The sequence below is a fragment of the Centroberyx affinis genome, unplaced genomic scaffold (genome assembly GCF_046629955.1).
Source record: "Centroberyx affinis isolate AG114_WGS23_722 - 3 ecotype Tasmania unplaced genomic scaffold, CSIRO-AGI_Caff_v1 ptg001025l_1, whole genome shotgun sequence".
In the NCBI taxonomy this organism is placed as follows: Eukaryota; Metazoa; Chordata; class Actinopteri; order Beryciformes; family Berycidae; genus Centroberyx; species Centroberyx affinis.
The window spans coordinates 313461-340711 of NW_027279585.1; the positions used below are offsets into that span (position 1 = coordinate 313461).

The 27251-nt window shown below is 42.4% G+C and overlaps 2 protein-coding genes across 3 annotated transcripts in view; both read right to left on the bottom strand.

Moving 5' to 3' along the window:
* Positions 1-6532: 6532 nt before the first annotated feature.
* On the bottom strand, positions 6533-7999 carry gdf6b (growth differentiation factor 6b). Its single transcript, XM_071522771.1, has 2 exons — positions 7633-7999; positions 6533-7425 (listed from the first exon to the last, which is right to left on the bottom strand). Exons 1-2 carry the CDS (start codon positions 7994-7996, stop codon positions 6533-6535), a joined length of 1257 nt encoding a protein of 418 aa, XP_071378872.1. The 5' UTR covers positions 7997-7999.
* Positions 8000-8707: 708 nt separating this feature from the next.
* pkhd1l1.1 (PKHD1 like 1, tandem duplicate 1) overlaps positions 8708-27251 on the bottom strand; it is a 53820-nt gene continuing 35276 nt past the window's right edge. For both annotated transcript variants that reach the window (XM_071522727.1, XM_071522728.1), the window contains exons 54-77: positions 27094-27182; positions 26419-26585; positions 25397-25526; positions 24402-24520; positions 24011-24140; positions 23373-23546; positions 22843-22946; positions 21701-21827; positions 20834-20955; positions 20068-20158; positions 19656-19804; positions 18615-18737; positions 18160-18271; positions 17064-17180; positions 16434-16599; positions 15470-15702; positions 14568-14732; positions 13627-13784; positions 13088-13223; positions 12051-12395; positions 11662-11813; positions 10520-10666; positions 10119-10272; positions 8708-9325 (exon numbers count right to left, since the gene is read on the bottom strand). In XM_071522727.1, coding sequence (XP_071378828.1) covers positions 9060-9325; positions 10119-10272; positions 10520-10666; positions 11662-11813; positions 12051-12395; positions 13088-13223; positions 13627-13784; positions 14568-14732; positions 15470-15702; positions 16434-16599; positions 17064-17180; positions 18160-18271; positions 18615-18737; positions 19656-19804; positions 20068-20158; positions 20834-20955; positions 21701-21827; positions 22843-22946; positions 23373-23546; positions 24011-24140; positions 24402-24520; positions 25397-25526; positions 26419-26585; positions 27094-27182 — 3676 coding nt within the window. In that variant the 3' untranslated portion in view covers positions 8708-9059. The remainder of the gene's footprint in view (positions 9326-10118; positions 10273-10519; positions 10667-11661; positions 11814-12050; positions 12396-13087; positions 13224-13626; positions 13785-14567; positions 14733-15469; positions 15703-16433; positions 16600-17063; positions 17181-18159; positions 18272-18614; positions 18738-19655; positions 19805-20067; positions 20159-20833; positions 20956-21700; positions 21828-22842; positions 22947-23372; positions 23547-24010; positions 24141-24401; positions 24521-25396; positions 25527-26418; positions 26586-27093; positions 27183-27251) is intronic.

Below are 27251 nucleotides of genomic sequence, written 5' to 3' on the forward strand. Positions count from 1 at the left end.
TGTGCGTGTTCTGCATGTCCTCATGGTTGTGATCCCTGTGTGACAGTAAAAGGCTGCAGCGGCGGGGTTAACGCTGCGGACCGGGAAGGGAACACCCTTTATAACTCTGCCGGTTTGTTCTGCTGCCAGCACGCTGACTGATGGGGCTCTCCTCCGGGACAGGGAGCTCTCGCTTGCTTGCGCACGCACACGCGCGCGCAGACACACGCACACACACACACACACTCTCTCTCTCTCTTCCTCTGTCTCGGTCCTGCACTCTCTTTCATTCTGTCTCTTTTTCACTCTTCACCCTCATCTCTTTCGCTTTCTCTCATTTTGTCTCTGCCTTTCTCCCTCCCTCTCTCTCTCCCTTTCCTCTGCTCTCTCTCTCTCTCTCGCTCTCTCATACACACACACACGCACACTGTCTCTCTCTGTCCAGCACTCTCTTTCATTCTGTCTTTCTCTCTTCACCCTCATCTGTCTTGCTTTCTCTCTTTTTTTGTCTCTTTGCCTTTCTCCCTCTCTCTCTCCCTTTCCTCTGCTCTCTCTCTCTCTCTCTCTCTCTCTCTCTCTGTTTCTCACCCCCTTTCTTTCTTGCCTCTCTGTCCCCCCTGTTTCCATCCCTCTCTCGGTTTTCTCTGTCCTTCCCTCTTTCTCTTTTTCTCTCACTCTGGTTCTCTTTCCTTCTTGTGCATACGCTCCCTCTCTCTCTCTCTCTCTCTCTCTCTCTCTCTCTCACACACACACACACACACACACACACATACACACACACACTCTCTCTCTCTGTCCCAGACGCTTTCTTTTTGTTGCTTCCTTACTCTTTTGCTTTTCCTCTTGACCTCTCCCTCTCTCTTTCTTTCTCTCTCTCTCTCCCTCTATCCCACACTATCTTGCTTTCTGCTTTGCTCTCTTACCCTTTCCCTCCCCTTTATTTCCCTCCTTATCTTTGCCTTTCTCTCTCTCTTTCACTCTTTCTGTCTCTCCCCCTCTCTCTGTTTTTCTCCATTCTCTTTCCCACTGTCTCATTTTTTTTTCTGGTACACACACACACACACACACCTCCCTCGCTCTCCTCCCATCCCCTCAGGTGGATCACGGAGAGAGGGAGGAGTGGAATCAAGGCTTTCCCTATCTCTATAAAACTTTAGCATTATGAGGTGTTGTGGATAATGTGTGTCTTTAAGCTGTCGAAAAAATGTGGATCCGCGCCCGCCGCCCTCGCATGAAAACCTTCACCCCGGGCCACAGTCTGTGAGAGACAGAAGAGATAAAGTATGGGAACGCGCAACGTGGCTGGGGCCGAACGCAAGTCCAGTAGGATAGAGAGAGAGAGAGAGAGAGAGAGAGAGAGAGAGAGAGAGAGAGAGAATTAGAGACAGAAAAAGACAGAGACAGGGCTCCACTCCATTTAATATCTCTGGGGACGGACAGGAATGAGTGGAATCGTTGCACAATGAGTCTGAGTTGTTTTGTCCTTTTAACTTCAACGGACAATAAGTGAGAGTTTTACTGCCCCAAAGCACAAAATGACCATCATGCACCTGCAGGGGGTTGATGGGGCTGTCGATCAATACCAATGACTCAATCATCACATGGCCAGGTGCTGAGGTTTCTGGCTTCCAAAACTCTGTCCTGCACTCTGTTTTGGAGCAATAACTCCAAGCTCCCTGGAATTTAAAGTCCCAATGAAACTGCAGTTTGAGAGCTTCCTTAATGTGATGCATTTCCTGTTGAAACAGGATGTTGAGGCGGGATATAATGCAGGGAGAGATCATTCAAAAGTGTAAACCAATGGGAGATATCTAGCCTGGTATCCAAAAATTCAAACCAAAATACCGTCACACATTTTTGAACTCCCCTCAAATAAAACTGCCTTTCTCTCCCTGATATCTCCTATCTCCTATTTGCATAGCGATTCATAAGGAATGAATCCCCTTATGAATTGCTATGCAAATTCGAAGAGTGCTGAAAACTGCGATTCATAGGGGCCGGATACCAGGCTAGGAGATATCAGTTAGGGAGAGAAAGGCAGTTTTATTTGAGGGGAGTTCAAAAATGTGTGATGTTATTTTTGTTTATGAGGTCATGAGGTGTTTTCCAGGAAGTAAAGGTAAAGGGATTTTGACATAAAAATACAAAAAAAGTAAATTTTTTGGCATTTATTGTTACAGTGGTGTATATTATGGTATTTGTCACTTTAAAGACCCCAGTTGTTAATTTGTACAAATTTCTGTAGATTTATTACCTCTGCCAAGGAGGTTATGTTTTCGGTGCCATTTGTTTGTTTGTTTGTTTGTGTGTTTGTTAGCAGGATTACGGAAAAACTACTGGCCCGATTTTCATGAAACTTTGTGGAAGGGTGTAGCATGGGCCAAGGAAGAACCCATTTAATTTTGGAGCGGATCTGGATCTGACTCACGAACAAGCAATAATAGCACGAACCTTGGTGGAGGTCTGCGCTCTCTGAGTGCCTTTCTAGTTTCTGTTTCTGACAGTGGCAGAACACTCAGAGAGGGCAGGGTGTGAACTGGGGTGCGTTCAAGGAGACACTGTTTGCCAACTGCACCGACCCGTGGAGGACACACCTCTCTCCCAGGATGAGAGAGAGAGAGAGGGAGAGACAGTCGCCCTGACCTCCTGCTCCTCCATCACTTTGCTTACTCACTCAGCTGTGTAATCCCTCTCTGAAACTATCAGATAGCACAGGTGGAAAAAGCACTGAAGGATTTTACTCAAATAAACAGAAGCACTGCTACTTCTATTAAATTTCTCTCATGTCATGGCTATGTACTTGAGCAAAAATCACTCACATGTTTATATATATGCACATATTTTGTACATGTTCCAAAATCTTCCCTTCAAAATGATGCTATTCTGTGCAGATAATTTGATGGATCACTTTCAGCTCAGGGTGTGGGATGCTTCCCTTTGAGCTAATATAAAAGCTATGGGATGTATAGTCCAGAATGACAGGTTTACCATAAATGCCAGATGTCTCTGCACCAGTTTTATGTTTAATAATAAATTTTCCCAAGTAAAAGGAGTAGGAGTAAGGGTGGGTCACGTCAACAAGGATTAATTTTTAACCTGGTTCAAATCGTGGTTTATCAGTAAATTCTGTTGCACCAAACCTGGTTTAAACTTTAGATTAACTTTAATTCTCTTGCTCCAAATCTTAGAAGGATCCTTAGAAAGATACTCAAGCAGAAGAAGACAAAAGCTAAAAAAAAAAAGAGCAAAAGCTTGAGGAAAGAATACAGCTTTTTAAAAACACTCATTCCTCTAGCATTCCTCTAAATGTCTAGTCAGCTAGAAGACTCACTGGTCACTTTCCTTCCTGTCAGTCAGAAGCTGCTGCCATCCGACTCCTCAGCAGAGCGGAGAGAGAGGATTTCCACTCTAAAGCCTTTCACAAGCGGGTTTACTAGAGCAAACACAGAGGTCAAGACGACAGGACGTCACTTTTGCCCGTGACTAAAAGCTAACAAGGGAGACACGTGTTGGAAATACACAGTGTCAGTGCTTCAGTGTCAGAGTGTGTGTGTGTTTCTGCCCTGAATTTCTGGGGCTTTCTTGGACATTCACCACACATCGTAAACTTAATTTGTGTGCGAAACTCCAGTAAATATCTCACTGCAGATTCTGACTCTTCCCCTTGCCTTCCGCGCTTCCTTTTGTGTTCACTTCTTACCCCTTGACTGCAGCACAGACACGTTTGACACTGTAAATGTTACGGGAAAAAGACACTTCTGGGCAAACTCACACAGAAAACGCAAGAACACACTGTATCTGTCGGGTGAAAACCTTGTATCTCCAAAAGTAAACTTTCCAGGAACTAAATAAAATAAAAACAGCCTTGTTTTAGCTGGATGGCAATGCATCTCTGACATTATCAGAAACAGGTTTTGAAAGGATGAGAATTTTCTAAACCCAAAGAAGACCGTGTAAAACCTTCAACTGAAGTGAAAATTGGAGTTACAAGGTTTTCACACAACAGCGCAGGATTGCAACCCGTTTCGTTTCCCGGCAAAATATTTCCCCATCTCACAGCAAATCTGCCACGGAGCAGAAAGGCCTCCATATGCCGCTATAGAGACTTTACATTCCAGTCTTTTGTTCTGCAGTGGCTGTTCAGAGCAGCTGCTTTAAACCGCCTCCCCTTTTTTATATCTTACCTTGTTGTATGGGGCCGGGTGTGACGGGGAGGGAGAGCATCACACACATTCCTTTCCCCTGCCCCCCCTCCACCCCTCCTCCCCTCTTGATTGCCATCCTTTTCTAAGAGGATGTGTACGCTGTTTAATGTCCACAGCCCCCAGAGACAATGGGCCACTTGACCTCTGACCCCGCGAGGAAAAGGCATGCTTAATCTGATGTTGAGATCCTCTGCTGCCATTGTCTGCGGGGCCGGGGACCCAGTGTGGCTCTAGACTCGGGGTCAGTCATTGCATCTGCCCACCAATTTGTTTGTCCCGTTAACTCCCTAACACCCCCCACTCCCCCGCGCCTTACAGACAGACAAACCCAGCCCACCCATGGAAGATGGAGCTCTCCCCGGTTGTCTGCTGACCCCGCTTTCACCCCACAAACTGTCACTCAGCCTGCTCATCCCTCTCTGCCAGAGAAGGAAAACGCATGACAAGTCTATCGGTTCCCAATCACTCAAATTCACATAGATCAATTAAAGGTACAGTACACCCAATATTCTACACAATGTTCTGCCCTCTGTGTCGGGGCAGTTTCGGTAGAATATTGGGTGTACTGTACCTTTTAGTGATCGATGTGAATGAGTGATTGGGAGCGTGATTCAGAACTTTGCCTAGATCACTTAAAGGTACAGTACACCCAATATTCTAGCTAAATCACCTCTACACAGAAGGTGTTAATGATATAAGCCGCCTGACATCTGGTTTGATAAAGTGCTGCTTTGCAGGTAAGACGTGTATCTGGTGGGAAACAGGTTTTTTTTTTTAGGAAAAACCTTTAGTGCAAGTTACTATGATTTCACAACGCCAACCAGAAAACACTGGTGAAGAATTAAGAAAAAGTAACATAAATATTATGCGATAAGCTAAAATGAACAAAATAGCAACCGAAGAATCAAGAAATTTGACATTATAACCAGAAAGCATAGTTAAAAAGACACTTTAATTTGTCTATCGCTCTAGATATCTTACAATTCACTGGCATGAAAATAGCATCATTTGGTTAAACAATTTCATTGATTATCTTACTGTGGAAAAATTCATTTCTCTGCTGTAAAAACAAGTCAAAGTTTGTATGTACTGTATTCTGATGGTACAGGAATTTCTTATTTGGTTTGATGCAAGATAGCAATAAGATAAAATAACAAAATTAAAACATATTGTGGCATAACACTGCATTATCTTTTACATTTCTGACAATCAGCGTAATATATTATTTTTGAATTCCAGTAAAATAATGTAAGATACAAACAAAATATGAGGCTAAAACATCTATCTAAATATTTAAACAACAGTATGCCCTAAAAATTACAAAAAAGGAATGCTTTGTTTTTCTTTGGTGAATAATAATTTCCTGTTTATATATACAGCAAAAACACTGACAATACTATTTCACAGTCTGTGACTAGAACAATTGTCATGTTTCGTTCCAAAACATTACTCATATGTTTATTTGAGACGTAACATCCAGATGTCTAACACATGCAGTCTTGAAATCGTAAAGGAACAATACGGACAATAAAAATGCAAATAACTTATTCATAGAACATAAATTATAATTTCCATATCAAATATTTACATATGGTAACTTTGAACATCAGTGCATTACAGACAAAATTATGTATCTCCTCCAACCCCTAATGGTGACAACAAATGAGCCGGTAAGTAACCTTGTGGTACTTCTGGTGGAAATGTACTTGAATCAGACTGGTGTTTCATCAGAAAAGGACTTCACATTCTCTCTAGCGCTCAAGTACGTTCCCTGAGTCAAAGGCCGTGTCAAGTGCTGAAAATCCTCCGTCTGAACCTGGCAGCCCAAGAGATAGAACCCAAAATACTGCATTTTGGGAAGAAAAAAAACCCAAAACATTACCTGAAGTTTATCATTCAATATCTTTAAAGTACAGAAGATACAGTCTGCAAAAGCGTAATCATTAAGTCAGCTATTATCCTTTAAAAAGAGGAACAATTGGTTTTATGTTTGTGCAACCAAGAATTTTGTAAGAGCAGATGTCTTTTCTTTTTCAAACGTTGGATATCTAATTTTGGATCAGAATGCTTTAAACGCCCAAGAGTCCTTTTTAAACCAGTTGTTGCTGTTTTGGTATTTATTGATAATAAAAGGGATAGTTCAGGTTTTTAAGGAGCCTGTCTTATTATGCATCCATGAACTGGAACTAGACCCTAACAGAACGAACAAGAAAAAAAAATCAATAAATAAAATCCATGAGGTAATAAACATGGCCTTGTTGGTACATAGTTATGAAATGCATCGGTAAATTCAAAATGTCAGATCTGCTCTCTTCATGTGCAGCCTGGTGGAGAGCCAAAGTCTGACTCTACCGACACCCGCAGGACTCCACCACCATGTCCTCATACTGCTTGTAGACCACGTTGTTTCCTGAGTCGATGTACAGGATGCTGATGGGGCTGAGTTTGGACGGGGCGCAGCAGCTGGGCGGCATGTTGCTGGGGTTCATGGAGTTCATGAGGGTCTGGATGATGGCGTGGTTGGTGGGCTCCAGGTGGGACCGCAGGGGGAAGTCGCACACGCCCTCGCAGTGGTACGCCTCGTAATCCAGCGGGGCGATGATCCAGTCGTCCCAGCCCAGGTCCCTGAAGTTGACGTGCAGCGGCTTCTTGCTGCACCTCGACTTGGACTTCTTGCCGTGCCTCTTCCCGTGGCGGTTCTTGGACGCCGCCGTCCTGCGTCTCCTGCTGGCTTTGGCGCGGGGCCCCCTCTGTTTCGCCTTCCTCTCCAGGCCCAGCAAGGCCATGCCGTCCCTCCTCTCGCTGAAGAGGGTCTGCCTCTTCCTGGACCGGGTGAACACCACCAAGATGGCTTTCTTCTGCTGGGGCCGGCCGTGCCTGTGCAGGCCCAGCAGCTGCAGGTCCAGCTCCCTCTCGGGGTTGTCGAGCACGGCCCGCAGCTCCAGGCAGAACTGCTTCCCCTGGCTCAGCCGCCGCCGCTCTTTGAATATTTCCCACACGTCCAGCACCTCCCATTTCGGCCGGTGGGAGTCCTGGAGATCCAGCGTTCTGGAGTCGAGCAGCTGCTGGTCGTGGCAGGAGAGGAGCTGGACCTCGACGGGCTCCGTTTCCGATATCCTGAAATTCCCAGACGCTTTGGTGTATATCCTGAGCTCGGCCCCCAGCACCTCCGCTTTCTCCGAGAGGGTTGAGACGTCGAACAGATACTGCTGTCTCCGCAGAGGGGAGAGTGGGAGGTCATCTGTGGAAGGCATTAAAGCAGCGGGGTCAGATGAAGATGATGCACAAGCCATGGAAATGTGGAATTTGACAGAAAAAAATCCGCTATTGTGTTGAAGTCATCTGGGAGACAAACTGTGAATCATGGGTATTTGATCCTACCTGCACGCATGCACGCACACACACACACACACACACACTTACAGTAAATAATACCAGGTCCACATACCTTGTCCATTGTCCACAAAACTTGCGATAGTGTTTGCAGCTTTTGACGACCGAAAGAAACTTGCGTTGAGTCCCAGTTTCTCCGCCGTGGAAAAAGTCTTATAAATAGAGAGCATGTAGTCGTGAGGCTCAACCAAGTCTTTAGGAGTGGCTTTATTATTATTATTATTATTATTATTATTATTACTATGTCTCTCACTGTGAAACTCCTTGAAGTATTTCGACGCCTCTTGTCCATCAAACAGCTTCGTCACCTTGCCGCTCTTGGGGGCCGACGGGAGGAAGATAGCCAGCGTCTGGAAGCAGGGGGTTTCCCAGGCAAACACGAGAGCCGCGTAGAGGAAAGAGACGCGAAGGAAATCCATTCTCCGCTCTTCTCCTTTAATCGATGCTGATGCCTTGAGTTGCGGCCGACGGACCGAGCTGCAGCTGGACTCTGCATCCACTCGCAGCAAGCGGCAAGCTCTGCCAGGAGTGAAGTGAACTGCTCGGGACAGGACAGGCGGTCCAAAGTTAAAAAAAAAAAAAAAAAAGGGGGGAGAGAACACGCCCACCTTGTCCCGTTCTTGTTAAGCCTAAATGGTGGGCGCAAATTAAGGCTGTAAAACTAATTGTTCCTCTGTCGCCCGTCACCTCTCTGCTCGGGGCAGATGTCCAGGGCGGGACGTCCAGAGAAAAGATGCCTGTCATCTTCTGCGGCTTTTTTTTTTTTGCTCTCTCGCCAAACACAAAAACCTCTTGCGCAAAAACCCAAATCACTCAAATTATTCTCAGGATTTTCCCCTCACTGTAGCCCAAGATTACAGGTTTTTCAGCTCAAATAGGAGGTGAAATCTCACTCAGATTGTGCCTCAGTGCATCATGGGTTTAGGAGAGCGGCGCGTCATGGAGTCTTCCGCCCTCTAGTGAATCACAAAAAAAAAGCACGCGCTCGTCTTAACAGAGCAAGCCTGACAGGAGGCAGCCAATCAGCCTCCTTCAGCACCATGGAGAGAGCCAGCTGCTTCACTCAGTATGAACAAACCTAATTGGATTGATCAAGTAAAACACCGATACAGCACGGGAGTATTTGACTAAGAAAAAATAGAATTTATTAGAAAGAGGGCATAGTTTCAACAAAATACAAGTTTGCATAATAGTTTCAAAACACCTGTTACAGAAACACAATTGCACCTGTTACACAAAAAGAGGTAGTGTATATGGATCGATAGAGCTCAATATCTTATATCTAATCTGCAACACTATAATATACATTTACACATAATGAAACACAGAAAACCCAAAAAGGAACAGAAAAATAAAAATAACGAAGCCAAACAATAATGTGCATAGAATTTCAAGGAATGTAATTCTTCATTTTGCCATCTTTGACATCATGTTCTGATGCGTATGAATCCGTCACCAAACCCTCCTACAGTCGAGCTCGTTTCATGGCTCCAGCAGCAGGCTCAGAGCGTAGACGAGGCTCAGCAGACACAGAGCGCCGGAGGAGAGGCCGGGGGCGGAGCCGAAGATGCTGGGGTCGGTGGTGGACTCCGGATCCTCTGTGGTGCCGCTGGTGGTGGTGGTGGTGGGCGTGTCGGTGGAGTTGGCGGTGGTGGTGGGGGGCTGGGTGGTCGGGGTGGCCTTGACGGCGAAGGAGCGCGACTGGGCGCCCCACTCCTGCAGAGTGAAGGCCATGGTCAGGTTCTCACCTGCAGGGAGGGGAGAGCACAATGTGTTGGGACGGGACATCATGGCTTTTCATTCAAATAAAAGTTAAAGCTGCACTAGGCAAGATTTTGATGTAAAAATAAGGTCTTAACATAAACACACATTAGATATTAGATACATTGGATAGATTTATAGGTGACAAAACCAGATAAAGCTTCCTTAGGCAAGAGTTTTATGTAAAAATACAACTGTTTTATCTGCCTAAATCATAAAGAGGGGCTGAAATAGAGAAGAGCATCCCATCCCCACTAACTGAGCAGCCAATGTGTGAAGTTGCGTAGTAGCCTACAACTTTAAAGTATTCTTTGGCAATAATAATAATAAAATGATATATGCTTCATTTCATGCAAAAAATTGAAAATTTTTGAATCTGTCAATAATCAACGTAATGAGAAGCCTTCCTAGCCAATGGAAACTCAGCATGATGAAGATGTTAAAGATCTTTCATTTTCAACTTAAAAAGTATTCATGTTTTTTCATTGATTGTATTTTGTCTATTTCTCTTCTTTACTGCTGCAATAACTCAATCTCCTCTAAAGTCCTCCCAATAAAGTTAATCTTAATTTGACACTTTCATAAATGAAGTTGTATAAGCCAGATAAGAAAATGTAATTCATTGTCTGTCTTACAACATATGAGTGCATACATTCTCAGTGATAGTGATAGTGCAATACTCCATTAAGCTACACAACCCCAGTTCATCTGACACAGAGTATGCTCCTAACTCTGCTTGTTGGACAGAGGCAGCAGGTGAGCTGCAGGACGAAGACGTACCGCTGTTGAGGATGGAAAGGTCGGTGTAGTTCGCCCAGCAGCCGCTGAACAGCATGGTTGTGTTTCCTGCCAGTCCGTCCACGCTGCCGCCGCCGGAGTCCAACAGGGCGGCGGTCACCGTGAGCGACGTCACTCCCACCGACACACAGTTACCCTGGAGACAAGGTCACAGGTCAGCGTTTACTCCAGGACTCCAGCCTAATGTGACTTGTATTAGTGTGCGTTCCCGCTATCTTCCCATAGTTTTACTTAAGTTTTTAAGTGTTATTCTATTTCTGGAGGTGCTCAAACTCGTTTTCACACACCTCCCTTTTACTCTAACATATAAACCAGGTTTATTGTACATAAAATGCCTTTGAAAGCTGGTAAAATGTGAATGGAATTAAAAATGAAAGCCTCACCTCCTCATCCACAGCCATGAGACTGGGCTGCTGGTAGAGAGGACCCACGTATTCCCCTGCTATCGGCTCCTCCACCAGCAGCAGGTTGGACACGCTGGACACAAAGCTGACTTTAGGCTCCTCCCTCGTCACCTCGGTGGTCGCCACCTGGGATTTAAAGATGAAAAAGCCTTCAGAAACGCCAGCTGTTATGAGTTCAGTGCTCATTATTCAACGCAAAAATGACACTGTAGTATGGTGGCCTCCAGTGTGACTTTCTTTTACATTCTTAACATGGATTTTTCCATTTTGGTACATGTGTAAATCATGTATATCGTATATAAAATTGAGTGTTTCCTGGATTTATATGTCTCCCTACACACTGTGTCTCCTAATCTGTGTTGTAGTCCAGTATTACTGGGTTTGGGACTACAATTCCCTTTTGTCACGACTGGGTTACACAGATGTTTGCATATGGCAAATTAAGAGAATATAATAATAGAATATAATATTTTTTGTGTTCTTTGTTGGCCAAGTATGCCTTGAGGAAGGTCTGTTGAGAACGAAAGCTTGTAAATGAATAAAATTCAGTGTTCGGATATTCCACTTTTTTTTTCCGGAGGATTCAGACTCTAGCACCTTAGTTAAGCCTTCAGCAGGTTGTTCTACATTCATGCAAGAATGACACTATAACACATAAAATAAATCAAGATATCTTTTTGAGTGTGGATTTCCCCTTTTTTTGGTTCCTGAATTAAGCGTATTTGAAATTGACGCACTAGAGAAGCCTTTATTTTTTATTTCTTTAGCCATTTATGGACTTTCTTAGTCATTTGCAAGAATGACTCGCTAAAATGCAACCAGACTGCATGCTGCTTTACCAAACACACCAACAGAATGATGGGTGTAAATATGTAGAGTGATATGTATAGTGCACTATCCACAGTATGTCTTGCATTGTCCCATTGCACGGCATATAAGGTCCCGTTGTCGCCCCGCATCGCCCCGCTGGATTACGAGGCGTACCACTGCTCCTGTACAGTTTTTGTATTTGGCGATTAAACTCTTCCTGATCCTGATATGCCTACTATTATGTGGCTGAGCATTTTTGTAGTTCACACTGAACAGATGTGGTTATACTTCAGTGTTGAGAGGAGCCTCACCTCGTTCCAGTCGGGGTCGGATGACGGAGGAGGAGGAGGGACGACGCCCATAGAAGAGACGTTGAAGCCGATGGACCGACTGAGGTTTCCAGAAACCGCCGCCTGGCCCAGATCATCGGCGATGGTCTTCAGCACGGAAAACTGCTCCTCATCTGAAAAGTCATGGGGAATAGCGATTATTACAAAAATCTTAGTGTTTTTCATGTCTAGACGAAGGTTAGATTGATAAATTGCCTACAGTATGTGACAAACCCCGCCCATCTGGTACTTAAATGCAAGGAATTATTAATTATTAATTATAAGTCTGATCCTTTTTCAGTAGATCTGTCACAAAATGTCTCAATAGATACCCAACAACAAATGGGACTTCTGTCTTTATCCCTACTAACCGTTGGTGGTGTTGGTGGTTTGCTGGACCGGAGGCTTCTTGATCTCCACCTCCACCGTCAGGCCCGTGGATCTCTTCCTGCGCCGCGAGCCTCCGTCCTCCCGCACGATTTTGGTGATCCGGATCATGTTCGCGGGAACCTTGAGGAACGTAGCCAGGTTCTGGACCAGGCTGTCTCCGAAGAACTCCTCCACAGTCATGGCGGGCAGCTGGAAGGCGATGAGGAGAACCGGCGAGGTTCGGATCTCCACCGGTTCGGAGCCTCTCACCAAGACCTTCAGCATCTTGTAGTCCTGGTCGAAGTAGTTGGTGCCCAGAGAGGAGTTCAGCTGGGGAACGTATTGACCTGGAGAGACAGCAGAGCAGAAAATGGGAAAATGGTGTTAGAAAAATGGCTTTTGTGTCTGGCTTTTATTTTTTTTTACCTCGATCTTTTCTATTACACATGAAACAGGGAAACAGGGATATTTGTTACATCTGTGTACTCGACTAGATCATTCTACTGTTTGCGCTTATTGTAAGAAGATCTGGGTATGAGCATTAGTTAAATAGCTAAAACAAAAGGTCAGTTTAATTTGACATAAAGATGATTTGTTTGTATGCAATGTTTTCATAAGGAAATCACTGGCTGTGTTTACATGCACAGGGAACAAAAAAGTAAGGCGCAACACGTCATGTTTTTAATGCAATAGAGTCTATATTTTTCTACTGCCTTACTGTTTTGTTCCCTTTACTGACATTGTTATAGGCAACACCTTGATTCTAGCTGTTTGAACACAACTTAGTTCATCTCAATGTGTTTACATGCACACAATAATGCAACTAGTGCCAAAAGTCCAAGCAAGACAATAGTGAGATTAAGTCATTTTCATGATTTTATAAAGTGAGACTTCCCCTAATAATCCAGTTGGTTGGTTATTATTATCAAGTTTTATGTTTTCGAGCTAGCCGCCTCTGAAAGTCCAACATGAGCTGCATCACCAAAAACACACAAACAGCTTGACATGATCAGAATAAGGTGTGCAGAACATGTTGTACCTGGGAGGACCGGCTCCTTCAGGGTGTAGTCGGAGTTGTCAGCGTTCCAGTCGGCGTTGGTCGGGGCGACCAGGCTGTTGTCGACGTACACATCGAGCCGCTGGGGGTTGGAGTAGAAGACTGAGACCACGATGCTCTGCAAGGATAAAAAAACAAGTTCATTTAATGCAAAGTGAAGAGAGTGAATAAAACACACTAAAATGCCTGCTGTTGATGTAAACAATAACACTGTATATTGATGCTGTGACAGAAAAAAAAACTGGTACTGCAGTTCTTATGATTTTCATGTTTTACTTTTGTTTTACTGAAGATTTACATTTTATTTTATAAGCTTCATGACACGAGAGCCCAGGAAACCCATTAAAAACCATTATAAAACTTAAAAAAAAAATGCATGGCTGTCAATCTGAAACTAAGGCTACTGCTTTCCTAAAATCCTTAAAAGATGATTTTATGAAAATGTAAGGTTTTTATTCAATAGCAGGAATATACTGTCTACTATAAGGAATAGCATAAGAGTGTAACATAAGAGTAGCGACCTCGGAGGGGTCGGCGTTGAGCATCATGAGGCGAAGTTTCTGCGGGGAGACGCTGGTGAAGTAGACGTCGAAGGAGCGACCGGTGGCCACGATGCTGTGGAACAGAGACACTCTCTTCTGACAGGTGTAGCCTGAGCACCAGCCGTGGTCCTGAGGGCCTGGAGACACACACACACAAACACACACACACACACACACACACACACACACACACACACACACACACCACAGATAACGGCATATTGAATCTGTTTGAATGCATTTTTGGAGCATTTTAAACAGTTATTGAACATTAAATAGTTCCACTGGTTACGAGGCTAGTTCAGTCAGTTCCCCCTCTTGGTGTGATGTTCCACTTGTGAAATGAAAGCTGTTTGGAGTTGATTAAATGTAAACATGTTAAATTCTCAATGACCAACGACTGACTCCTCCTACTGTTAGAATAGTGTGTGAAAGGAAAACTGACAGTAAAGTCAATAAAGTCAACGTTTTTTAAGCATTTTTAGGCTTGTCACAAAGTGTTTTACAGTGCAACTTAACACATAAATACAGATAATAATAAAGAAATAAAGAGAACAAACACACCACAGATTTTAAGATAGGATACCAGAGCTTTTGTGTGTGTGTGTGCGTATGCTCGTATCTGTGTGTGTGATGTGTTTTTGGACTATAGTTTTCCTATCAAGCATCTGATGGACGGCGATGTACAGGAGTGAGCACAAAATTTTCACAATGTGATATTATGATCTGGTAAAAATTCATATTAAAATAGGTTTGGATACTGTATTGAACTGATATAAAGATAATTAAATAATCTCAACTTTCATTTTGGTGCTTTTAGACGGGTTTTCAACAACGGTGCAGGCCATCGTATCAGCATCTATTCAAAGTGGACATGTTTACTGGTTATTATTGTATTAGGACTCAAACACTCGTCCTACCGTTGATCAGATCCACGAAGCCGTCTCCCAGCACGGCCACGGGGGACAGACGTCGGGTCTCTGTGTCCGAGTCCAGACTCTCGATCGCCAGCATCCTGTAGTTGAGTCCGAAGCACTTGTAGCTCTGCCAGGGAGCCATGTAAGTGCAGTTTTCCCTGATCACACCTGACAACAAACCAGTCAACAAGGCATTTAGGGATCTGGCTCTTCTCATGTCCCTCAAGAGATCCACATACATCAGCCAGAAGGTTTGAACCCTTTGAATACAATGGCTTTGAAACTGAATGTGGTGATTACTGAATTTACCTTTAAACTATAATTCAAAATTCAGTTTTCCAAATTCAAATTCAATTTTCTCAATTCAAATTCAGTTTTCCACATTCAAATTCAGTTTTCCAAAATCAAATTCGGTTTTCTCAATTCAAATTCAGTTTTCCAAATTCAAATTCAGTTTTTCAATTCAAATTCAGTTTTCTCAATTCAAATTCAGTTTTCCAAATTAAAATTCAGTTTTCCAAAATCAAATTCAGCTTTCTCAATTCAAATTCAGTTTTCCAAATTCAAATTCAGTTTTCTCAATTCAGAGCTCGCTGAGAGGCACATCCTGGGACTTAAAAAATGCAAACAAGCAAAGACTCAATCCAACTCAATCCAAAGTCATACTGGTACTAAAACTACTAATTTTCACAAGCTAGTTGAATTTTTTTTGCAGTGCAGTTCTGTGTGCGATTTTAGTGCCAGTTGTGGCAAAAATGCAAAACCAAAAAATTATTTTCTCAGCCCCAGTAAATCGCACTTAAGAGAAAATCATTCTTTTCTCTTTGAGTTGTGTGTTTCTGTCTAGTCCAAAAAAAAATGCACTGGCTTGGATTCACACTCTATCTGTTGCTCTGGTTCTGAACCTTTGTGTGGAGCGATCTGGTCCACTGGGATGCGGCTGCCGTTCGGGTAGGTGAGCATGACTTTGGGGATGCGGTAGTCGCCCAGCCCCCTCCTGGGATCTCCTCCCCACTCGAACTCTGACTGCGGCACCACAGCACCCGGTGCACCCAGGAAGGACCCATCCAAGTCCTTCAGCAGGCTCTTCTTCTTCGCATCGCAGTCCATGTCCACACAGTCAGCTGGGTTCACCTTACTGAGATATAAACACATTAACACACAGCATTTATCTTATTCTACATTATACACTTTACTGAGGTAAAAAAGCACAAACGCACAGTAGAGATCTTGACATAAGCACACATTTGATCTTATTATCTTTATAGGCGGCAATTCCAGTTAAAGCTGCACTAAGCAAGATTTTTATGTAAAAATACAACTGTCTTATCAGCCTTATCATCCCTTTCATTTCCTTTGTATAAAGCATCAAAGACTGGGTGGGTTGGAAAACATGAGCGTGCTGTGTGCAGTTTACTGACGTGAATCATTATTATTTCATGATTTCTGAGTATTGAAGTTCAGCTTTTTACATCTTGCTGCCAGTTGGAACAGCTAAGGTTGCCGAGTGCAGCTTTAACTCAGAATACCGTAAAAAAAAAAAAAAAGCAAATATTTTCGAAAATATTTTGGAGACCCTCCTGTCATTACTGGAGACATGTATAGCATTATAATATGTTAATGCTCATTAAAATATCATGATCCTTTGTTTGTAAAAGACAGAAATAACAGAGAAAACAGTTTCCGTTGTTGTCATTGCATTAGAGAATTAACTAGGCGTTTCATTTTTCAACAAGTGGCAAATATCTAAACTTTTTGTTTACATATCACTGATATTCATGCGTTAAAATTGAATCACAGAGTCTGCCAACCTGATGTGTGTTCATGTAAAGGCCCTGTGTGTTGGTAAGACATCTTGGTACGACTTACCTCAGATCAGCCCTGTGGATGAAGACTTTGGCTTCCTCTGTGCTGTTGATGGACTTCAGGCCCCAGACCTGCACCGGGTGCTGCAGGTCCTCGTTGGCCGGGTTGGTGATGAACATCACGTTGGTCTGGTTGGAGCAGACGTCTCGGAAACCAACAAACGTCGAGTCTTGATAGGGAAGACAAAGAGAAATGAGGTCAGAGAAGATTACAGGTGAACTTCTATCCCACGGCTCCACTGAGCATATTTGTTGTCTTGTCCTGTGGCTTCATATGGAGTAATTGCAGATATATCTATGTAGTTGGCCATATGGAAAAGTATGCACACACACACACACACACACACACACATCCCAGCATTCAATTCTACTTGGACAAATTGAAAGTTGGATTGATTTTTTTTTTATTGAAATGCAATGAAATGCTCTTTCATTTATTTCAGACTTTAGCTTAATTTTTTCCTCAAATCATACCAAATTCATGTTCTACGGCAAAGATCACTTGACTCGGCAACATCATATAAACTACGACAAAGGGCCGTTACGTACTGTGTAAGCAACCGCACACCTCTTATTTTCAAAACAGTAATCTAATTAGTCTAATATTATCTGCTGATCCAAAGACCAAACTCACCGAAGACTTTCATCAGTCCTTTGATGGCGTTGTAGTTGTTATTCAGGTGATGGTTCTTCACTGGAGCCGTGTTGTGTTTAGAGCCAAAGGTTCCCCAGCTGACTCCAGACCTGCCGCCTGAGTGAAGAGAATGTCAGAAAGAAAGAAGGAGATAACTGTAATCTTAGGGCTATGTTGAATTTTCCTTCATCAGCATCATGTACACTATAAATATACCATAAGTACCATATCACTGCTGTCAATTTAAAACCTCATATCTCCTTTCAGGAACTTAGAGCAGTCTTGTTTTCAGCTTGACCACCAGGCATGTTATAGTTTATCCAGCAGCGTTTAGAAAGGGTTTAATAAGATCAAGGGTTATATAATCTGGGTTCCAACGCCCACTTGGACATCATTTGGACATCAAGGACTTTTCAATGACTTTCAACGTCTTGTTTTGTGAAATTCAGTGACTCAAAATTGGCATGCTTTGGAGTAAGAGGTCAAAATTAGAGAGGCCTTATTTTGGCTTTTTTTATTGCATTTATCAGACACATGAAAGTGGAGACAGACAGGAAAGAGAGAGAGGTAACATGTGACAAAGGTCTTCAAATCCGGATCCAGATTCAAACCCATGATGTCACAGTGACATGGCATGTGCCTTAGACCACTGACCCACCAGGACTAGGATTGAAATCATTAATTTTAAACCTGCGGCTGCATCAAAGCAATTCTCCATCCGAGGGTTTTCCTCAGGATGTGAAGTGGGATGGAGAGCGAGCCAGAGAGCTGAGTGCTTGGGGGCTATATTTTAATTTAAAAAATAAAGTAAAGTGTGGAAAATTGTCTTTGGCTTCACCACAATCAACATGGATTTACAAACAAGACAACTGTAGAAAATGTAAAAACATAGAGACATAAGAAGACATGAAAAACACAAAAAGAGACAGAGCCACAGAAGAGTATATCGTTTTCTCAACCCATAGAAGAACACAGAATCCTTCAATTGACGTTATAAAACATGAAAACCAAAAGCGGAGTTACAAGGTTTCCACATGACAGTCAGCAGCGATGTGTCTGCATGTGTTTCAGTAACACCGGAGAGGCGGGGCCGTACCGTTGAGCGGTCTGGGCGCTCGGTGGCCGGAGCTGATGTGCAGGTTGAAATCACTGATGGACAAACTGTCTGAACAGTCGAAGTTGGGGCTGCTGCCAACTATTAAGGCATTCTGGGAATAGAGGAATAAATGTAAAAAAATAAGAGTTTTGTCACAAATGAGATTTCATAGCCACCTCTTGAAAAATGTAACACTCACTGTCATGAAAATAAAACTTACTATTATTATTGAAGGGATTAGCTATCATACAGCATTAAATTTTCTTTCATTTTAGCAAATATAATTACATATAATTAAGCTGAAACGGATAAGGATATACTATATAGGCTATACAGTTTTGGAATGATGCTTTTGATATAGTATGGAACAAAATAACAAGAAGACATATAGCACTTGGGCTTAAGGATGAGAAAGACAAAATAAAGGTTGAGTGAATTAAAATAAACCCTCTCACCTGGATTTGTACAGTTTTATCAGCGAACATGTGGGAGAGAGAGGGAGGGGCGAAGATGAGCGGCATGACGCCCATCCCGTTGTCCACCAGGGTCACGTTGGCCACAATCACATCCATCACCGTCTGTGAGGGCGGAGGAAGAGGAAGGAGAGGGGGATGAGAAGAGGAAGAGGAGGATAAATAATCTATATTAGATTATATCAGGATCAGGGTTTGATAACCTTTACTTTCATCTTTCATCTTGAGAAAACATTTATACATTCTCACTGTATGCAACTTGCAATGAGTGCAGAAGTAGAAGAAGCTTAAATTCCTTGACTGTCAACAACAACAAAGCAACATAAACAGCCAACAGTGAGAAGCACAAGACTCAGAGCTGCAGCAGACTGACAATAAATGGGAGTAAATATTCCTGCGTCCCTAGAAAGTTCATGTATCGTATAATAAACTTTATTTGAATAGCATCTTTCATACATAAAATGCAGCTCAAAGTGTCTCACAATTTAGCAATAAATCAAAAACAAATAAAAAAAGAGAGTGTAAAAAGAAGAATTACACATGAAATGAATACAAAAATAGTAAAAAGGAATAACAAAACAAGGGGTTCAACTAGTGATAAAAGAGCAACGAAACAATTTAATTAATAAGAAAGGGAAGACAGTACAAATAAAAGAGTTAAAACAATAAATAAAGATAGCAAAGATAGAAAATAATATAGAAGTGTTAGGAAAAGTAATTAAGAGCCATCTAAATTGACTGGATTACAATGCAACAATACTCAGAAACAATACTCATTTTGTATTGTGTGTGTATTGTGTTCTTGGTCTCGCTTTGATGTGACTCCTTTAGCTCAGAGTGTCTGAGGCCTCCTGACCTTTGACCTCTCTGGATCCCAGGTTGGGAACCACAACTCCACACTCTCAGTGCAGTCATGTTATGTCAAAAAATCATCTATGAAAGCACTTACAAAGTACTTACAGAGGAACAAAGTACATAAATATAGATAAAACAGATAGGAGGACTTGAGGTCAGTTCTCATACCTGGAAGTAGATGCCGTAGTCGAAGCTCCTCCAGACGGTGAAGCCTTGGATGAGCGTGCAGCCAGGCAGACCGTCTTTGTTCAGATAAACTCCGAACAGACCGCCATGGGCCTCGTTGTGACTCCACTGCTCATTCTCATTCCAGAAACCTGCACAGGCAAAAGTCCAGGGAGAAAACCTCTTTGAGCACTTCTCTCCTACATCCTTTTCCTCAGTTTGAGTGTTACTGCTTCAATACTGTAGGTATTACATGACTGATATACGATATGTTTATGGCTCTGAAAGAAATTAAATTTGCAAGGCCAGCACAGGAAATATTATTCACATCATACACAACATCAAACAAAATATAACAAGTTCACAAATATCCACTATTACTTTGGTTAAATCATGAACATCCCTCCTGTGTTACCTGGGCATGGTTCACCATCGATGCGATAAGCGACTCTCTCATAACCCGCCACAACGTTATGCTGCAACACGATGTTTGTTCCCTCGTTCACCTGATATCACACAGAAACAGGCAATGAGGACACATCAGGCTCAGTATACAACAGTGTTTCTCTCATCACAAAATTAACGACTAAATTGCTCACTGATGAAGGCTTTTTGCAATTATGTCGACAAAGACTATGACGAGTAAATATTCTGTCCCATGACCATGTGTGAAATTATTTTTATTTCAATGTAGTATTGATGAAAATGTTTGAAGGTATATTGATAAAGAGATTGATAAAGTTCCTGGGTCTGTAGGTACAGTATGGTATGGTCACATGATGTTTTTTTATTACCTGTACTTCTGACATTATTCTCACAAAAAAATGATTTCATTCATTAATTTTATAAGGTTGAGTGTAGAGTTCAAAAACAGAAAATCCATGTTGCAAATGTAATCTACACTAAAAGATTATGCTATTTTTTTTAAGTTGAATTGTTGAAGTGGATTTGCTTTTGTTGACTATAATGTAACTAGGCCTATTTTAATTGACTAAAATCCAGGATCATTTTAGTCAGTAAAGTGACTAAATTTAATCAATAAAGCTTGACTAAAAGCTATGTGAATCTACTAAAATCTTCGTAAATCTAAGTGTCTGCTACTACTATGACTGAATTTAAAAAAACACAGTGAAAATGAACACTAGACTAGAGCAAGGTAAGAGCAGAAGCAGATGCTGAACCTCGATGGCGGCGTTCCAGTCGTAGTTGAAGGCCTCCTCTCTGTCCTGGTAGGATCCGGGCCACAGAGTCAGAGTCACCAGGTTCCTCCGCACCGCCACCTTGTTGCCCCACACTCTGATACCTGCAAACAGTTTGAGATTTTCCATGTCAGTAGCTCCTGACCAGTGTTGAGGAGAGTTACTTTTAAAAGTTATTAGTTACTTTTCATTGTTACTAACTAGTTACAAACTGTTACAAAGTTAGAGTACGTTTGTGTTACATGCTGTAGCAATAAGGCTTATGCTGCCAAGTGTGCTGTCAATCATTCTTTTAAAATGCAAGACTGTTGAAACAAAACAATCTAATTTATATAAGCAGACTAATTGCGGTTTTTTTCAATTAGCAGCATCTTGTCTGCACAGAACAACATGCATTTTCAGTTTTTTTGTGCTTAAAAAAATACAATAAAAAAATAATGACATTCTGATTTTATAAATTAACAAATAGTGGGTTACAAGAATTGAAAAACAAATGTGTTAAGTTACTACAAAGTTACTAAAAAGTAATCTGAGTACTCTAATGCATCACAAAGTACAAAGTAACTCCTTACCCACCAACACTGCTCCTGACCTAACCTGACCTAATGTAGCCTAATCTCATATAACACAGTATAACATGACATTTGGCAGGTAGACACTTCCATCAAAAAAAACAATCTTTCTTATCAAAAGTTAGATTTTTAGCGTGGTTGGCCCCAGTGTGAATTGATCATCTAACACTGTGTTGGTGCATTGACCTGCACAAGACTACCTGATCAGCTTTGACTGAGATACAGAAGGTCATGAAATAGAGCTGTAAGAGTACAGTATTTAAACGAGTGAGTCTACCTTCTCCGACGGTGTGGTGGATGACGTTATCGTCGACGTTCAGCCCGTCGGTCCCGAAGACCCCGATGGCGGGAGAGAAGCCGTAGTGGAACGCACAACCCTGAACGTACGAGTCGTTTTCTGGAAGCTTCCAAACACACACACACACAGCACAATGTTTTACTACTGCATCGTGTTTAGACACTGAAGGCCTGTTGTTTAGTGTTAGAGCCATGGTGGCACCTAGTGGCTGTGGAAACTCCTACTGGATGTAAGGAGATAAAAAGGGACACGTTATTCTTCAGTTTGATGCTGAAGAAGAAATACTTTTCAACCACTTTTCCCTTTGCACTTGTGATTTTTGTACAATTTATTTACTTTTTTTTTTTTTATTATTCTGATGGAATTTTGTTTGATTAAAGGGTTTTTTGCTTTATTTGAACTTTGTAGGAACCAAATAATGCATCATTTGTAAGATTCATAATTCACCTATTCACCTATTCCTGAAATATACAGCGTACTGCCATTGAGACTAACAGCAAACATCAAATCCTGAGGAAATCTAAATGTGCAAAATATAGAAGCTTGCATGTTGCATGTCTACTGGCCACAACAGACAGAGATTTATCATTTCTACTGAGGATAATGTCCAGGGATTGGAAGTCCAGAGGCCTCAAGGTACAGGAGTATTCACTTAACATATGTATAAATTAACAGGCAATTTAGTGGACTCTTTTCACTGCAAAAAATGGAAAGCTATCAAGTGATTTTATCTTGTTTCCAGACCTATCAAGCTTATTTTGTGCTATTTTTAGTCAAATTATCTCACTGCACTGGCAGATAACCTTGCTGGTTTCAATAAATTTCACTTAATGCATGCCAATATGACTTCTTTCAAGAAATTATCATAAAAGTCAGATTTGTTGAAACCGGTGAAATTATCTGCCAGTGCAGTAAGATGATGTCACTAAAAAAATCCTAAAATGAGCTTGATCAATCAGGATAAAAGTGAATACAGTTTTAGTGTGGGTAATCGACCTCCCTAGTCCTCTCAGTCTTACTACCACAAGCTACCAGTTGGACCACGTCTAAATTTGATTTTGTCTCTGTCCAGTCCTCAAGGTTTTCATGTGATTCATCTTAATCTGAGCGGGTGTCTGTACCTGTCCCAGGTTGAGGAAGGCCACAGAGTAGCGGGGGTCGCTGGAGTCGGTCCAGCCCTCCTGACCGGAGCGGTAGAACTCCACGTTCCTGATCTGGGCGCTGCCTTCAGGACAACAAACAACGACACACAGCTATCATCTATCTGTTTTTATGTGTTGTTTCACTAACAGATTTTGTGAGACTTCATACTTTTACTCCACTACATTTCAGAGGGAAATATTGTACTTCTTACTCCACTACATTCATCTGATGGCTCGAGTTACTAGTTACTTTGCAGAATAAGGTTTTACATGTGAAACATACAATAAACTCATAAAATATGTTGCATTGTTAGAGTTTTAACTCCCCAACAGTATATATATATAACATTAAAATACCTCTTACAGGTTAATGCATCAATACTTTAACTCTCTGAAAGGGGCTGTTCTTCAGAATGAGTACTTTTACTTCTGATTCTTAACAGCTGTAAACATTATGCTACTTTTACTTAAGTGAAGGATTTGATTTTCAGTAAAAATAGTCGACCTACCCCTGTAGTCGATTCCAGCCGAGGAGTAGCTGCCGACCAGCAGCCTGGCGCCGAACGACTCCTCCATCATGCCTGGATACTGCTGACCGATGATCCTGATGTTTCTGGTCAGCAGACCCACATCAGCAGCCAGGCGGTAGGTCAGCGGAGAGCCTGGGACACTGTGAGTCTCACCTGCAGGGAGAGAGGGAGGGAGCCAATCACAGGTCAGTAAGACTGAAACAGACTGACAGATACAGTCCCGTCAAGATCAGACGGCAAGCTGTGGTCCCTACTCAGGAAGTTAGATTTTAGAAAATAGTCACGTTTGACACTGCTGTAAAAACAGTTTAGTATAATTATTTTGACAAATACAAAATGCAAAGCACGAATATGCATCTAAAAAGATTGTCAAGGATAAACTCATAGGATTATTTCCAATGAAGTCCTTGATTGTAGATAAAAATCGTGGCAGCAGGTTATCACATATTTTTATAAAAGTTTGATCAAAATAAAGACAGTCAGTCCATACTAACAAGCTGACTTAAATATTAATGTGCTGACCGAATTTCAGCTTCAAAACAGAAATGCATTTATACGAAAATATCACAAATTCTGAAGACATCTGCTGTGTCTACTGAGGTAGGTGTTGAACTGACCAACGTGAGTGTGGGTCAACGACTGGTTCAGGGTCAGGATGCGGGCGTTTGCCGACACAGCAGTGATCTGATGGGTCTCTGTCTCCAAGGCATTGTAACCAGTGGTGGAAATGACGATCCTGTCTCCAACCTGCACACACAACAAACAAGCAGACAAACAAATAACTGAGTACTAGCAGTAGCATTGGTAAAAGTAGTAGTAGAAATAGCAGAAGAAGTGGTTAATTTGATAGCTGAAAAATATATGCAGCCCCATGTAAAGGTAAGATTTAAACGTTAGTGCCACTGTAATATGTAAAGAGATGATTCCTTAAATATATTTGATTACTTCTGCTTTAACCCTTACATCTGCTTGTACATTTCATTGAGGTTAAGTGTGAGAGAAGCAGACCTGCCAGTCGACGGGCTCCTGCAGGCTGAGGGTGTTGGAGCCTGCAGCAGCAGTGGAGGCCAGTTTGGTGTGGTAAACATTATGAGGCTGTCCATAGAGCTCCAGTGTGCCGAACACACCTGTTGTACAGCAGCAAACACACTCAGTCAGAGCTCCAGCATGCATCGGCACATCAACACACAGGCTGGAATTATTTCTTCTATTTCTTCACATTACTTTTTTGTCGACCATACAAAAGACAATTCCTGTCAATATGTCTGTTAAACACAATGAAGCTTGAATTATATCTTTCCCTCTATTTATTTCAGTGTCATCAGTCACAGTCTTAACTGAAATGAGCATGAACTCTGAAATGCAGATTACATGTTGTGGACACGAATAATGTGAAGACTTGCGTTTCTCCACTATGAAAGGATTACAAATTGGCAACGGCACTTTCATGTGTTCGACATGTGAAAAGAATAGCCAACCGTTAAGTTTAGGCTAAGTAATTATTATTTGTTTAAGGTTAGGGATAAGTTTAGGCAACTTAAACAATACAGTTACAGTCAGGGTCAGGTTTTGGTCATCATTAAATAAGAAAAACTTGCTAAAAATTTCACTCACAGGAGCAAATGAATTGGGAATTGAACCCGGGTATGTCAGAGTTGCCTTCCACACTTTTATTTTCCACCGCACTATTTCAGTGTCAAACTGTCTCCTACATATTTCTCTCACTTTTTGTCCAAGAAACACATTATTTGCATTTTAACACCATTTAAGACACCAGTGGTCATTTTTCTTGAGTTTACTGAGCCACCAGTCAGTCAGTCTGGGGCTTCAGTGCCTTGCTGAAGGGCAATCTGACAGAAGTTATTGAGGGTGCAGAGAATAATGCTCATTTACTTCCCCCACCCACATTCTCCCAGCCGGTCTGGAGATTTGAACCAGCGACCTTCCTCCTGTCTTCAGGCTCCTGCCACCACACAGAACTGGACATCACACTGTTTCCTTACCCAGAACCTTGGATCCCTGGTTGGGCCCGTTAGGCAAAGGCCAGTCAGGGGTGCGGTGATTCCCCCTCAGTTTGATGTGTAGCTGACCTCTGAACGGCTCATCAGCCCATCCTGCTATCACCCTGCCTCCCTGAAACAACAGGAGACACACACCTCACTTCAGGCTGGCATTATGGACTGTCAGAGGTAGGCATAGTTACTATAATCAAAGCCATAATTAAAGTGGTAATCTGCGAGATCCTTGTTTTTTTTTAATTTTTGTGACATCTTGGGTGCTAAGCAGCTCATTGCTGTGGTGTTTATGCACTGCACTTCTCACAGAGCACCTGTCAATCAAACAGTGTAGGCGGGACTCATGCTAACTGCCCAGTTCTTCTTCTATTGATTCAAAATAAACCGCTGTTGCTGCTGCCGGAAACATAAAACGCATCACTTTTCCCCAGGGAAGACCGATCCAATACCAGGTGTTCAGAACAGAAAATGTAAAAGCTTTCATGAACTGGATATATAGATTGAATCACGATTGTGTGATATCCATCTGTGACAGAGGCTAGAAAAAATGCTATTTACTAGAATTTATAACCTCCTCCTCTCCTTGTCTCCTCTCTCCTCTCCTCTCCTTGTCTCCTCTCCTTTCCTCCTCTCCTCTCCTTGTCTCCTCTCATCTCCTCTCCCCTCTCCTCTCCTCCTCGTCTCTTCTCCTTGTCTCCTGTCCTCTCCTCCTCTCCTCTCTCCTTGTCTCCTCTCCTCTCTTCCTCTCCTTGTCTCCTCTCCTCTCCTCTCCTCATCTCCTCTCCTTGTCTCCTGTCCTCTCCTCTCTCCTCTCCTCTCCTCTCCCCTCTCCTCTCCTTTCCTTTCCTCTCCTTCTCTCGTCTCCTCTCCTCTCCTCCTCTCCTTGTCTCCTCTCCTCTCTCCTCTCCTTTCTCCTCTCCTCGTCTCCTGTCCTCTCCTCTCTCCTCTCTCCTCTCCTTGTCTCCTCTCCATAGTCCCATATTAAAGATAAAGTTGAGCAGAGCACTGACCTGGATAGAGATGTAGGTGGCGTCCAGCACCACAGTCCTGTACTCGGGTGCGGCCCGACGGCGTCTGCTGCTGGACGAGTCGTTCAGGGTGTCGGGGATCTCCAGAACGCCGATGACCGTCAGCTTATTGAGTGGAGGAGTGTCTCCGTCCAACACCACCCATTTCCCTGTGGTGTGGTGGAGAAACAGAGGTATTGAACGAGTAGTAAACTACCAAGGAATCCCTCTGAAACTGAATTTGTGGTTGTTATTGTGCATTTTCCTGAATTTTCCCCCTTTTTAAAAAAAATGTATTTTGAATTATTGGCTCCTGAGATAAAGGCAAATACAATCTTTTGTCATCATCTGATTGCATTGCCTGAGATGGTTGAAAGATGATCTAATAGACAACCTCAAAATGTCAATTTTGGTGGGATTTCCCTTTAATAAAATGTGTGAGTTATTCACTATTCACTATATTATTTACCCTAAAGCAAAGGGAAATTATATCATATGAATCATGACATCATACTGTATGTATAAGGATAAAATCAAGCACATCTCTGATATGCACTACAAAAAGGATGAGAGCTCATATATGAAGAAAGAAACAAGTGCAACATAATTAACACTTCCCAATTCATTCTATCTTTCACTTGAGTCCAGATGAATTCTCTGCAGCGCTGAACCCATTACCTGATGGGACGACCACATCGGCGCCCTCTGCTGGGGCAGTGAAGTTATTCTCTGCTGAGCTTTGCCAGAAAGAGGCGTTGGACCACAGACTGGAAACGAAAGAGAGAAGCAGGTAAGATATTTTAACACTAGAGAGACCGCAGTCAAGAACTGAAATA

Coding starts and splice junctions, on each gene's coding strand:
- gdf6b (XM_071522771.1), bottom strand. CDS start 7,996: ATGGATTTCCTTCGCGTCTCTTTCCTCTACGCGGCTCTCGTGTTTGCC. Junction 7,426..7,632: donor TTTTGTGGACAATGGACAAG/GTATGTGGACCT, acceptor TGCCTTCCACAG/ATGACCTCCCACTCTCCCCT.